This window comes from Lepidochelys kempii, chromosome 6 (assembly GCF_965140265.1).
Source record: "Lepidochelys kempii isolate rLepKem1 chromosome 6, rLepKem1.hap2, whole genome shotgun sequence".
NCBI classification, from domain to species: Eukaryota; Metazoa; Chordata; order Testudines; family Cheloniidae; genus Lepidochelys; species Lepidochelys kempii.
Genome location: NC_133261.1, coordinates 105590638 through 105605801, shown reverse-complemented (window position 1 = coordinate 105605801; position 15164 = coordinate 105590638). Strand labels below are relative to the sequence as shown.

The 15164-nt window shown below is 41.6% G+C and overlaps 1 protein-coding gene across 1 annotated transcript; it reads left to right on the top strand.

Moving 5' to 3' along the window:
• The first annotated feature begins 2357 nt into the window (after positions 1-2357).
• Positions 2358-14935, top strand: LOC140913902 (alpha-1-antitrypsin-like). The gene is made up of 5 exons (XM_073350709.1): positions 2358-2442; positions 6670-7360; positions 9289-9559; positions 11532-11679; positions 14732-14935. The coding sequence occupies exons 2-5, from the start codon at positions 6688-6690 to the stop codon at positions 14933-14935; spliced, it is 1296 nt and encodes a 431-aa protein (XP_073206810.1). The 5' UTR covers positions 2358-2442; positions 6670-6687.
• Positions 14936-15164: the final 229 nt, after the last annotated feature.

Sequence of the window (15164 nt, the reverse complement as noted above, 5' to 3'; positions counted from 1 at the left end):
GACCCAGCCACTCCCAGTCTCTATTCAAACCCAAGTTAATGGTATCTAGTTTGCATTTAATTCAAGCTCAGCGGTTTCTCGTTGGAGTCTGTTTTTGAAGCTTTTCTCTTGCAAAATTGCCACCTTTAAATCTTTTACTGAGTGGCCAGAGAGGTTGAAGTGTTCTCCTACCAGTTTTTGAATGGTTTCACAGTAGCAGCCGTGTTAGTCTGTATTCTCAAAAAGAACAGGAGGACTTGTGGCACCTTAGAGACTAACAAATTTATTTGAGCATAAGCTTTCGTGGGCTACAGCTCACTTCATCAGATGCACGAAAGCTTATGCTCAAATAAATTTGTTAGTCTCTAAGGTGCCACAAGTCCTCCTTTTCTTCTTGTGGTTTTTGAATGTTATGATTCCTGATGTCAGATTTGTGTCCGTTTATTCTTTTGTGTATACACTGTCTGGTTTGGCCAATATACATGGCAGAGGGGCATTGCTGGCACATGATGCCACATATCACGTTGGTAGATGTGCAGGTGAACGAGCCCCTGGTGGCGTGGCTAATGTGATTAGGTCCCATGATGGTATCACTTGAATAAATACATGGACAGAGTTGGCATCAGGCTTTGTTGCAAGGATAGGTTCCTGGGTTAGTGCTTTTATTGTGTGGTGTGTGGTTGCTGGAGAGTATTTGCTTCAGGTTGGGGGGCTGTCTGTAAGCGAGGACTGGTCTGTCTCCCAAGATCTGTGAGAGTCGGGGATCATTTTTCAGGATAGATTGTAAATCTTTGATGATGCGCTGGAGAGGTATTAGTTGGGGGCTGAAGGTGACAGCTAGTGGCGTTCTGTTATTTTCTTTGTTGGGTCTGTCCTGTAGTAGGTGACTTCTGGGTACTCTTCTGGCTCTGTCAATCTGTTTTTTCACGTCAGGAGGTGGGTACTGTAGTTTTAAGAATGCTTGATAGAGATCTTGTAGGTGTTTGTGTCAGTCTGAAGGATTGGAGCAAATGCGGGAGACAGACCAGTCCTCACTTACAGATAACCCCACAACCTGAAGCAAATACTCTCCAGCAACCACACACCATCTTAATTAACTAGCCTCTTACAGTTTGTATGGCACCTTCCACCTTCTCTGTATGTGTATATATATATCTTCTTACTATATGTTCCATTCTATGCATCCGATGAAGTGGGCTGTAGCCCACGAAAGCTTATGCTCTAATAAATTTGTTAGTCTCTAAGGTGCCACAAGTACTCCTTTTCTTTTTACTAATTAGATGTAAATTGTAGGATAATAGATGTATAGGACTGATAAGTATTTAGGAGTGATGAGTGTGTTAGGTATATAAGTAAAGCCTAGCTGAAATGCAAGGCCTACAGGCTGAGACCCCTAAGACTATAGCGTAGCCAGACAAGGCCATAGGCTTAAAAATACTTGACATGAGTGGGTGACCTAGGAATAATCCTTTGTCCCAAAGCTCACAAGATTACTGTGAAGATGTGCCAATAGGTGATTGCAATAGACTGCAATGTATTGTCCAAGACCACGAGATACCTTATTGTAACATCTTTAAATAACTCTTCTGACCGCAGGGTTCATGTTGTGCATAAATGCTAATAAGAATAAGAGGAACTATGACCAACCTATGAAAAATGCAGCACCCTAACATTAATGGGGATAGAAATACAGATAAGGGAAAGCGGGCTGACTTTATGCATATGCATTATGTGTTACACATAGTTAGAATTACAATATATAAAGGGTTTCCCAGTTGGGTAAAAGTGGGAATACCCTTGGGAAAACCCCAGCAGAAACTATCCCTCTACTGATGATCATCTGGTGAGAGGTCCATTGGATCCTGGAACATCTTTCAGGATGTGAGTCTGACTACAGTTATAATTATTGCGTAGGATTTCTATATCATGGATAATTGTAATTTTACTTACTGCTTTAATAAAATTTGTAGTACAGATAAGACTTTGTACTTGTGATTGTGTCTGTTGTCATTATCCTTGGCCTTTGTGTGTTCCTAGAGCCTACAAATCTGAGAGAAGTGCCAGAGGAAATTTCACTCTGTTGATCTTGAAACTGTAGCAACCAGAGCCAAACACATGGTGGCGTAATACAACATCTCTAAATTCTCTTTAACTATAAACAGTGGGCATTTGACCCTCCATGCCAGAAAAGCAGTTTCATCTCTGTTTGCTCTGCATCCTTTCAGATAACTTCTATTTGCTCTGTTTAATGTTTAATAGTGAAAACTCTGCGTAACAATATTAACGCAATATAAATAACAGGCAAGGAGTTGTGCAGATTAGATGCACCCAGCAGGATCCTTCTGACTGTACTGTAAGTACGGCCATATTTTATCCAAAGAGGCACGGGTCACTTGCTGGAGGATTCTCTGCTCCTTGAAGTCTTTAAACCACGATTTGAGGACTTCAATAGCTCAGACATAGGTGAGAGGTTTTTCGCAGGAGCGGGTGGGAGAGATTCTGTGGCCTGCATTGTGCAGGAGGTCGGACTAGATGATCATAATGGTCCCTTCTGACCTTAGTATCTATGAATCTATGAAACTCACTTCAGCCAACTGATATGCAATTTCTTTTATGGGATTTCACTCAAGTATGGATAACTGTTCACTATACCTGTTACAATTTATCCTGTCTGTGCAGCCTTTCTGAAGACCGCAATGATCCAGCAGACATTGATGTTCTAGTGAAAATGTGCTTTGAATGAAGGCATTTTTAAAAAAATTATTGGGAAACCTAGGGGCTAGATTAATCTAGTGATTTTAAGATATGGCCTGGCTACACCAAAATATGTGGGATTTCTTAGAATGTGTTAGCCAGTGTTGGAGCTGGTTGAAAGTAGAAAGAAAAGAAGTACTTGTGGCACCTTAGAGACTAACCAATTTATTTGAGCATAAGCTTTCGTGAGCTACAGCTCACTTCATCGGATGCATAAAGTGGGAAGTACAGTGAGGAGATTTTATATACACACAGACCATGAAAAAATACACATTGTAAGGAGAGTGATCACTTAAGATGAGCTATCACCAGCAGGAGAGTGGGGTGGGGGGAGAGAAAACCTTTTGAAGTGATAATCAAGGTGGGCCATTTCCAGCACATTTCCAGGAATTAACAAGAACTTCTGAGTAACAGTGGGGGGGTGGGGGGGAGGGGAATAAACAAGGGGAAATAGTTTTACTTAGTATAATGACTCAACCACTCCCAGTCTCTATTCAAGCCTAAGTTAATTGTACCAATTTGCAAATGAATTCCAATTCAGCAGTCTCTCATTGGAGTCTGTTTTCGAAGTTTTTTTGTTAAAGGATAGTCACTTTGAGGTCAGAAATCAAGTGACCATAGAGATTGAAGTGTTCTCCGACTGGTTTATGAATGTTATAATTCTTGACATCTGATTTGTGTCCATTTATTCTTTTACGTAGAGACAGTCCAGTTTGCCCAATGTACATGGCAGAGGGGCATTGCTGGCACATAGAATCATAGAAGATCAGGGTTGGAAGGGACCTCAGGAGGTCATCTAGTCCAACCCCCTGCTCAAAGCAGGACCAATCCCCAATTTTTGTGGCATATATCACATTGGTAGATGTGCAGGTGAATGAGCCTCTGATAGTGTAGCTGATGTGATTAGGACCTATGATGGTGTCCCCTGAATAGATATGTGGGCACAGCTGGCAACAGGCTTTGTTGCAAGGATAGGTTCCTGGGTCAGTGGTTCTGTTGTGTGGTGTGTGGTTGCTGGTGAGTATTTGTTTCAGGTTGGGGGACTGTCTGTAGGCAAGGACTGGCGTGTCTCCCAAGATTTGTGAGAGCGATGGGTCGTCCTTCAGGATAGGTTGTAGATCCTTGATAATGCGATGGAGAGGTTTTAGTTGGGGGCTGTATCGTAGAGCTTGGCTGGATCTTGTGGATCGTGTGGTGTGGTCTGGGTGAAAGCTGGAGGCATGTAGGTAGGAATAGCGGTCAGTAAGTTTCCAGTATAGGGTGGTGTTTATATGACCGTCGCTTATTAGCACTGTAGTGTCCAGGAAGTGGATCTCTTGTGTGGACTGGTCGAGGCTGAGGTTGATGGTCGGATGGAAATTTGTTGAAATCATGGTGGAATTCCTCAAGGGCTTCTTTTCCATGGGTCCAGATGATGAAGATGTCATCAATATAGCGCAAGACTTGCCCCATAACCTCACCCAGACCACACCACACAATCCATTGTCTACAGCCAAGCTCTACGATACAACCACATTTGCTCCAACCTCTCAGACAGAGACAAACACCTACAAGATCTCTATCAAGCATTCTTACAACTACAATACCCGTCTGCTGAAGTGAAAAAACAGATTGACAGAGCCAGAAGAGTACCCAGAAGTCACCTACTACAGGACAGGCCCAACAGAGAAAATAACAGAACGCCACTAGCCGTCACCTTCAGCCCCCAACTAAAACCTCTCCATCGCATTATCAAGGATCTACAACCTATCCTGAAGGACAACCCATCACTCTCACAAATCTTGGGAGACAGGCCAGTCCTTGCCTACAGATAGTCCCCCAACCTGAAACAAATACTCACCAGCAACCACACACCACACAACAGAACCACTGACCCAGGAACCTATCCTTGCAACAAAGCCTGTTGCCAGCTGTGCCCACATATCTATTCAGGGGACACCATCATAGGGCCTAATCACATCAGCCACACTATCAGAGGCTCATTCACCTGCACATCTACCAATGTGATATATGCCATCATGTGCCAGCAGTGCCCTCTGCCATGTACATTGGGCAAACTGGACTGTCTCTACGTAAAAGAATAAATGGACACAAATCAGATGTCAAGAATTATAACATTCATAAACCAGTCGGAGAACACTTCAATATCTCTGGTCACTCGATTTCTGACCTCAAAGTGACTATCCTTCAACAAAAAAACTTCGAAAACAGACTCCAATGAGAGACTGCTGAATTGGAATTCATTTGCAAATTGGACACAATTAACTTAGGCTTGAATAGAGACTGGGAGTGGTTGAGTCATTATACTAAGTAAAACTATTTCCCCTTGTTTATTCCTCTCCTTCCCCCCCCCCCCCCACCTCCGTTCCTCAGACTTTCTTGTTAATTCCTGGAAATGTGCTGGAAATGGCCCACCTTGATTATCACTTGAAAAGGTTTTCTCTCCCCCCACCCCACTCTCCTGCTGGTGATAGCTCATCTTAAGTGATCACTCTCCTTACAATGTGTATTTTTTCATGGTCTGTCTGTATATAAAATCTCCTCACTGTACTTCCCACTTTATGCATCCGATGAAGTGAGCTGTAGCTCACGAAACTTATGCTCAAATAAATTGGTTAGTCTCTAGTTTGAAAGTAGGACTTTCCATTCTGTGGAATATTCTGACATTTAAAGAAATCATTCTGAATCAGAACAAAAAATTAAGTTTGAATTTTCCTTTGAAACAAAATTCTCCTTCTCCCCCAAAAATTCTTTTCAGTAAACTGAAGTGTTTAATTTTGATAACATTAAAAGATCATGTTTCTGTTTTGACTTTTTGGTATTAGTTTATTTTATATTGTTTTTATATTCATATTTTATAAAATATGAACATATAAATATACAAAATAACTTTAAGAGCAAAAGAGAAAAGAAATATAAAATCACTTGATTTTTTTCTAAATAAAACTTCATTAGAGTTGACATAATCCTTTGGAATTTTTCTATTTTGCTGAATCAGCAGTTTGTGGCAGAAAAGTGTTCCAGCTGAGCAACTTTAGCAAACACATTCTTACATGTTTTAAAACTCTAGCCTTAACAAAGCAGGTTATTCTTTAGTACATACAAGCTGGTAGAGTTGTAGCCTAATAGATAGAAAGAGACAGATAAGCATAAAAAACAAAAAGGGCAAGTCTATCAGTTACTGACATGTAAAGAGCCTTTAGATTTCTTTATTTGATTTATTCCTGTAGTTATGATGCTACAGAAAGCTCAGCACCATTTGTTATTCCCTTTTGCTAAAGTTCATCAAAATTACAGTACTTAAAGTCAGGGATAGGTGACTTAGTTTTGACATTCCAGATAGGGCACTTCCCTATAATGTTTGTTCAGCTTTAACAGTGGACCCGATTCTCAGTTGAATCCAGATTATACTGCCATACAGGGAAATGTGGGTGGTGGTGGTGGTGGTGGTGGGGTGCTAGCAGAAGTTAGAGCTGCAAAAGTCCAGCTCCAATTTGTGCCACTGGCACAAGGTCCCTAATTTATCCTAGGGATGCAGTGGACGATCATCACAGTGGAGCTCCATTCTGCTAAAGTCTCTCCCAGCCTACACTCACCTGAGTCCCTTTCATACACTCTCACACTACAAAACACCGCTACTCTAGGATGTCTGAGTGGCACAAAGTGGATGATGCTAACTGAAGAATCCAGCCCAGAGTCTCCTCCTACCACACCTCCCTTTTCCCTTTCTCTGATTCCCAACCTGGCCTGCACTCCCAACCTCAGAGACTCTACCGTCAACCCCACTCTCTTTCCCCCCATAATCTCCCAATTGACTGGAGGGAGGAGGACTTGCCATGAGGGGAGAGAGAAAAATAACCGTTGGATCACAAATAGCACAGGGAAGGGGGGAACATTTCCATGACTAATGACTATTCCATTCTTTTGTTTTTAAAGGAATAGTTCCAAAGGAAAATGAAGTCCATCCTCTGTCTGTGTGTGTTACTTGCTGGGCTTCATGCTGTTGTCTTGTCTCATCATGTACCTGACCACCACAATGACCAGGATAGTCAGACAGATATTAATCCCCCACAGCAGCTTAGCTCAGTTGGAAGCAATGGTGTAACTGAAAATATGACCTTTCTCCAAGTAACTCCTAGCAATGCTGACTTCGCATTTAGATTCTACAAGCAGATTAAATCAGAAGCAGCTGACAAGAACATTTTCTTCTCTCCTCTGAGCATCTCCACTGCCTTTGCAATGCTGACGTTAGGTGCCAAGTCAACCACTCTAAGTCAAATTCTCCAAGGACTCTCCTTTAATCTGACAGAGATTGAGGAGAGGGAGATACATGAAGGTTTTCATCACCTCCTCCAGATGTTAAACCATCCTGACAGTGAGATCCAGCTGAATATGGGAAATGCCCTTTTTATAGATGATCAACTGAAACTACTAGAGAAGTTTTTGGAAGATGTCAAAACTCTGTATGAGTCTGAAACTTTTCCTATTAACTTCCAAAATTGTGCCGAGGCTGAGAAACAGATCAATGATTACATAGAGAATAAAACCCATGGGAAAATTGCCAATTTAATCAAGGATCTTGATCCACTCACTGTAATGATTCTTATCAACTATATTTTCTTTAAAGGTAAGATGTTCTACAGATCAGTACATGTTGCACATACAAGCTATGGAATTCCAATAGTGGTCTAAGACAAATAAACTGCTTTTTTGTCAACTGCTTATTATGTCTATGAGATTACCCAACTTGAGACTCATGCCTTGTCAACTTTTTTAAGCATTTCCAGGAAACTTATAGTCATCCTAATTGGAAATTTTGGTTATAATTAGGCACCTAAATCAAGGGCACTGGAATCTTTGTAGAAGGGGGAGGGGAGCAAAAGCCAAAATGGATTCCTGTGGCCCTTCTCCCCTAATCCTGCACTCCCTCATGGCCCTAGTCCCCTCCTCACATAGCACCCCCAGGGCCTCTAGCACTTGATCCTGCCAATCTCCTACCTCCTGTGGCTGCATGTAGGTCAATGGGAACCAGTCGCACAGCCCATGCTCCTTCTGTCCTTTCCACCAGCTACTGTCTGGCACCTACAGCACCGTGATCAGCTCCCCTGACAAAACACAGCCCCTACCGGCACTGCTTCCCCCCAAACTATGCCCACATTAAAAAGTGAGGGGCATGGCTCTCCCACTTTCAAAAGTTGGGTGGACAGGCTCCATGTCCCCCCAGTTCACCTAAATCCATATTTAGTCACCCGAACAAGATTATAACTATGTTATTAGGCATGCCAAGCAACTATTGCTTGGAAGTGAATGGGAGTTACAGGTTCTCCTCACCCCTGTAATGCAGGCCAGTTTAATCGTACTACCTAAATACAGAGATAAAAAAGGAAAGAATCCAGAATTCTATTTTTTTCACTGATGTTTTGTTGTCCCTGGGATGTTCCCAGAATGGACAATGGTTGATCTTTGCACATTTATTTGCCTGATACTCATTTAAGTATTATAACTGAAGGCAATATATTCTACCAGTGGTACCCAGGAGCCATGAAAGGGTGTATTTGAGACCAGGAAAATTTCTTGCCAAAATGGATAGCTATTTAACTGAGGAGAAAGTGGTCATGTGGTACTCTGGTGAGGCAGTGTATAAGAAAGGCAATAGGCACTGATCCTGTGCCATAGAAGTCAGTGGGTGCCATACCACTGACTAGAGTGGTGCAGGTCAGGCTTATAATGCATAGGAGCAGGCTGGAACTAGCAGAATTGTGGGGTAGGTCCTACGGTAACATTTTAAACTTTGGTTAATTTCAGTCAACTCTATAAAAACACATCCTTTTCAGCAGCTTGGAAAGCATGTGCTTTCCCATTTGTGGCTAGTAAGCTGCATCATCTGTGCTAACATTTTACAAGAAACAGAGAATCATAGAATATCTGGGTTGGAGGGGGCCTCAGGAGGTCATCTAGTCCAACCCCATACTCAAAGCAGGGCCAATCCCCAATTTTTGCCCTGGGTCCCTAAATGGCCCCCCCTCAAGGATTGAACTCACAACCCTGGGTTTAGCAGGCCAATGCTCAAACCACTGAGCTATCCATCCTCCCCAAGGAGAAGGAAAGGAAATTAAATATAAACAAAATTTCAATTTAGCTCCCTCTTACAGACCCATGTCTCGAGATTTATACTGCGAGGCGTGAGTAGAAGAAATTTAGGTAAAATGAAAAAGCAGTTAAATTTATTAATTAATCTGGAGCTCTATCAGATTGAGGGGCCTCAGTTTAACAGCACAGAAAGTTATAATACTTGGTCACTATTCTTTTCTCAAAGCTACAGATTTAAAGAAAACCACAGTATTAGTTCATTTCACTTGTTTGGCTTTCATCAGGACTACTTGCTATTGAAATTGTCTGGCTAGCTGGCCGCAGGGCAAATGTCCCGTTTTTCAAACGAGCATGCAGTTGACTTAAACTTCAAATATAGACTTGTTACATTTAAATTAGTCTGATATGTGTTTGAAATTTCTCTTTCCCAGTATTTTCAACGGCATTCTTTCTTTTTCTCATCAGCTCGTTGGGAAAATCCTTTCAATAGTTTGTTCACCAAGGAAGATGACTTTTTTGTGGATGCAGAAACATCTGTCAAAGTTAACATGATGAACAGTAACAAAAGGTATAACACATACCATGATGAGGAGCTGTCTTGCTGGGTGGTTGAAATCCCATACAAAGGAAATGCTGCTGCAGTATTTATTCTGCCCGATGAAGGGAAAATGGAGCAGGTGGAGGAGGCGCTGTTGAAAAAAACTGTGACTAAATGGACAAAATCACTGCAACAAAGGTAACCGTTTAACTGCTACTACGCCTAGGTATATTTGCTGTAAAATCGGCTAGAATTGGAAATGAAGAGAAAACATTCCATTCAGGGCTAGGCTGTGGCTGTAGATACAGCCCTAAGACTGGGCAATGCATTGCATACTGCCCTAAGGGAGAGCACTGGAAGAACTAGTGCCTCAGACAGACACCTCTGAAGTATAATGCCTCCCAGATTGCCCCTCTTGCTTCAGCTCTTTTGGCTAGAGAGCTGGCTGGAACATGGGCACAAAGCCATCCCTCTGCCCTTTCAGCACCCCTCTATGACGGAATGCACCAGTGTTCACACCTTACACACTATTGTAATAATCTTTGTACAAAACATGCCTTGTGAAGTATCATTTGAAAACGAATGACTTTCTGTAAGTTATATCACTGTTAAATCTACATACAAGATTCTATGTAAAGTTATGAATTTCCCCTGAATGACGTTGGTATCACATGTTCATACCCGCATAGCCCTATGAGGCAGGAGTGGCTAAGCAAGTCTATCTTAAATAAAGGAATGTGGGTTTACCTCAATTTACATATAACTAGTACATAAGGTCCTTGAGACAGCAAGAGAGAGACAAGGCAAACCTGCATTTCAACATACACAGGGGAGTAAAAAGAGTATGGGGACACCTTCACTCACACCCCCAAACTCCCATGGCTTTCTTTACTGTTTAAATAAACTTTGCTGTGAGGGGTAAGCCTCAGAAGAATCTACTTCAAAGAGAGACTAGACTATAGAAGTGGGGGGCAAAAACCAGGGATTCTTTCTCTCTCCCTTTTCATCTCTCACTCTTTCACCTAAGAAGACAAAAGAAACCAGCTGTTTGGACTTTGGGGGCAGATCCTGACTTAAGTATTTGGTCAGCGATGTTGCTGGGAAAATGTGGCAAGAATTTTACCTGGAACCATGTTTGTTAAGTTTAGTTACTAGAAAGAGTTTTCTCTTTATTTCTCTTGTAACCATTTCCGACTTTAAGGCCTTATTCTTGTACTCACTTAAAATCTCTCTTTGTAGTTAAATAAAGTGGTTTCATTCTTTAATAAAAACTAACCCAGTGTTGCATTCAAACTGAATTATTTGGGTAACTCCATTTAGAGTAGCAAATTGTTGGAGATTATTTCCTTACAGCAGCAACAGACCTAATATATCTGAACTGTCCAGGAGCAGGGTGGGCAGTGCAGAACACACATTTTTGGTGGAAAATTGAGGACTAGAAGTGTGTGAAGGTCACTCTGCAAGTAGTAAGCAAGGCTGCTGGAAGCCAGAGTGTGTCTGCTGTGCTGCTGACAGGCTGCTGGAGTTGGACCAGCTGGACCAGGGCTGTGGCTCTACACAGACACTCATGCTGCCAGACTGACTGTGAGAGACCCAGGATGGAAGCTACAACAACAGAGCACTGTGAGGCATCCAAGATTGCAGGGCAGGTGGTAACAGAGCCCCTCACTGGTCTGAATTGCACCCTGGAATGTGTTACTCTCCCAGTCCAATTGTTTCAGGGAGCCAGTGAAAGAATCCAGTGTAGCCCATGCAATCCCCTGGGAACTCTTATGGGTGTACCCCGGTTATGCCACACAAGGTGGGGACATCCCTACTTCTCCTGCATTCACTTGAGCAGCTGTATTATAGGTAGGGACAAACCAGCCCTATATAAGGTAATGCACTTTACTAGTCTCTATATCGGATCAAATAATCCAAACGATAGTTTTCTAAAACCAGCACAGTAGTCACATGTAGTTAAACAAAAATAAAACTCATGGGATTGTAATTTTGCTGTCCATTTGCTGTAAAATGGGACAATAATATTTACTTCCCAGATTGGGGCATTGTGAGGCAAATTCATTGGCAGCTGAGATCCTTGAGTGCTCTACATTATCCAGCTGTAAATATTTAAGTATCCAGCCATTTGACAATAATTCACCAGAGTTTTGTGTTTCTTTTTGAACAGAGAAATCAACCTATACATTCCAGCATTCTCTGTATCTGGTACCTATGATGTCAAAGAGCTGTTTGAGAAAATGGGTGTGGTCGATGTGTTCACTGACAAAGCTGATCTGTCTGGAATCACTGGGCACTCTAACCTGAAGGTGTCAAAAGTAAGTTTGTAAAATACAGATGGTGCTAAATGGAATTGTCTCTTGTTTTCTTTTGAAATGACCAATTCCAGCATCCAGTCAGGTCACTGGTAAAATGCTTAGCCAGCAAGGACAGGCGAGACAGAGCTGTAGCATAAGGAGGACAGACCCACAGATTAGCACTTAGTCTTTCCTCAAATTAAGCATTAATTTGCTTATTATAATGAATACACAGGCTCTGTGAGCTTACTTGACCTTCTGGAATGTCCTGTAAAGTCAGTACCATCAGGGAGGGAAAAGGACAGGGAAAAATGCAATTGTAACTATTGTTAACATAAAATAATTAATATGTAAAATGGTATGGCAAGAGTTTGCAAATACGGAATCTTATTCTATGATAAGTATTTATATGACCCCTCCTTACTGTAGTAGCTAAGCATCTCATAAATTTTAATTATTTATCCCCACAATATCCCTGTGAAGTAGGGATTTACAGATGAGAAATGAAGTACAGGAAGGCTCAGTGACTTGCTCCAGGGCACACAGGAGGTCTATGGCACCATCCTTCCCAATACTTTTACACTTACTGAGTAGTGCCTTATACAATAAGTTGGCAGATTGACCATGGACTATGATGTCACAGAGTAAGTATCAGAATTTTGCCATGAATCAGTAGAAGGAAATAAGAGAGAGAAGGTTGATGAGGTAATGTCTTTTATTGAACCAACTTCTGCTGGTAAAGGAGGAAAGTTTTCAGGTTTGATGCAGCTCTGCCTCAGGTCTGGATAAGGTCCAGACAAGGTTGGACAAATTCAGGGTGGGATAAATTAAGCATAAGGATATACACATGCTGTAGGAGACTACTTAAAATGAAGCGAGTAATTAAGGGTTAGCAAGGAACAGGGTGTGTTAGAAATCATTGTAATGAGACAATACTACATATTGCGATAGACATGGATCTTGAAATTATAAAAAAAAATTACAAAAACACCTTTTCACCTGTGGGCAAACACAAAGGGATCACTCCATATCTGATCTCTCAGCCCTCATGCTCAAAGGAAACCTGTACAACACCTTTAAAAGACAAGCCTGGTAAACTAAATTCATAACTTTGCTGGATACAAAGAACTATGGACTTACAGATGAATTGAGCAATAAAATCAATGTAACACTTTGAACATACCCTGCTGCTTGCTTCCCCTTAATTGCCCACTTCATTCTAAGTGGTCTGCTAGAGCATGTGTGAACCCTTTATGCTTAACAATCTCTCCTACCTTGTATTTGGCTGTGACACTCTGGTTACCTTCTCCAGATCTGACAAAGAGCTCGGTGGAGTTCAAAAGCTCGTCCCTTCTACCAGCAGAAGTTGGTCCAATAAAAGCTATTACCTCACCTGCCTTAACAATGAGGAGTCCTTGTGGCACCTTAGAGACTAACAAATTTATTTGGGCATAAGCTTTTTTGGGCTAAAACCCACTTCATCAGATGCATAGGGTGAAAAATTCAATAAGCAGTATATAGATTACAGCACATGAAAATATGGGAGTTGCCTTACCAAGTGGGGGCTCAGTGCTAACAAGGCCAATTCAATCAAGGTGGAAGTGGCCTATTCTCAACAGTTGACAAGAAGGGGTGAATATCAACAGAGGGAAAATTACTTTTTGTAGTGCTAATGAGGCCAATTCAATCACTGTGGACATCGCCCATTCCCAACAGTTGACAAGAACATGTGAGTATCAATAGAGGGAAAATTACTTTTTGTAGTAACCCAACCACTCCCAGTCTTTATTCAGGCCTAATTTGATAGAGTCCAGTTTGCAAATTAATTCCAGTTCTGCAGTTTCTCATTGAAGTCTGTTTTTGAAGATTTTTTGTTGAAGAATTGCCACTTTTAAGTCTATTATTGAGTGACCAGAGAGATTGAAGTGCTCTCCTACTGGTTTTTGAATGTTACAATTCTCGATGTCTGATTTGTGTCCATTTATTCTTTTGCATAGTGTCCCTAGTGGTGCCCCTAGCCTGTGTTTGTCAGAGGGTGCAGATGGATGGCAGGAGAGAGATCACTTGATCATTACCTGTTAGATTTACTCCCTCTGGGGCACCTGGCATTGGCCATTGTCGGCAGACAGGATACTGGCCTGCCTGGATTTTTGGTCTGACCCAGTGTGGCCATTCTTATGTTCTTATGCATAGAGACTGTCCGTAAAGACTCCCATCTTTTCATGTGCTGTAATATATATACTGCTTACTGTATTTTTCACTATATGCATCTGATGAAGTGGGTTTTAGCCCATGAAAGCTTATGCCCAAATACATTTGTTAGTCTCTAAGGTGCCACAAGGACTCCTTGTTGTTTTTGCTGATACAGACTAACACAGCTACCACTCTGAAACCTCTCACCTGCTTTGTCTCTCTCATACCCTGGGAGGAACACAGCTACAACTGCAAACTGCAAACAATGTAAGGAAATACTAATTTGAGTTGCATTAAGGAGAACAAAGTGAGAGTTAGTTCTTAGTGTAGCTCCAAAGAGTAAAAGAGAGAGGTTCACATTTGCACTGTAAAATACCAATTCACTGTACCCAAGAGAGAAATGTATTAGGCAACGGTACACCAGGAAGGTCAGCTACCTAGCTTCTTTCCCTCCTATGTTGCTTGTCACCATTTATCTTGAATTGTCTTCTATTTTCTGCTGCAAAGTAACTCTCTGATGCATAAAGGCACTAGAGTTGTTTGTGATGATGAGACAATTCTTCAGTAATGTTAAACAATTAATTAAGGGAGTCCCCCTCTTTGTGGATGAGTGAACAAGGGATTTGACACATGCAATTTAATCTATTCATATTGTTGTGCCTGACCCTTCCGAAGATTCATAGGCAAAACTCCTATCGAAATCAACGATAGTTTTGCCTGGATTGGGAATGTAGGGTTGGGTTATGTTTTGTGCTGTCAGTCCTGTACTCATTCTGTTCTTCTTTCTTAATAGCTGTGGTTTAAATAGGAGCAAGTTCATCTCCAGCTGTTGCTCCCTGTTTTATGCTCACACTGTGATCTCTACTTCATTTCCTTATAGGCTGTTCACAAGGCCGTGGTGGATGTCCATGAGAATGGTACTGAGGCTGCAGCAGTCACTATCGTGGAAATTGCATACACGTCTCTTCCCTTCCCTCAACCTCTTACCATTAAGTTTAACCGGCCTTTCCTGATGATAATTGTTGATAAAAATACCCAGAGCATCCTCTTCATGGGGAAAATTGTAAATCCTACTAAAAAATAATTGTACTCTCACTGTACATGTCCCAGTGCTTCAAAGGAGTTGTTTTTAAATTCCCAGGAGTATGTGCACGTACCACAGACCACTTGGTGCCAGTGATTGTAACTAAATTGCAGTTGACCTAAATTCCAAGCAAATAAAACATGAGTGTGGGGTAACTCTTTGCCTGCAAACAAACAGCCTGGTATTTCTATGAATTGGGCATGTATTCGTAAACATCTCAGGTAAATGG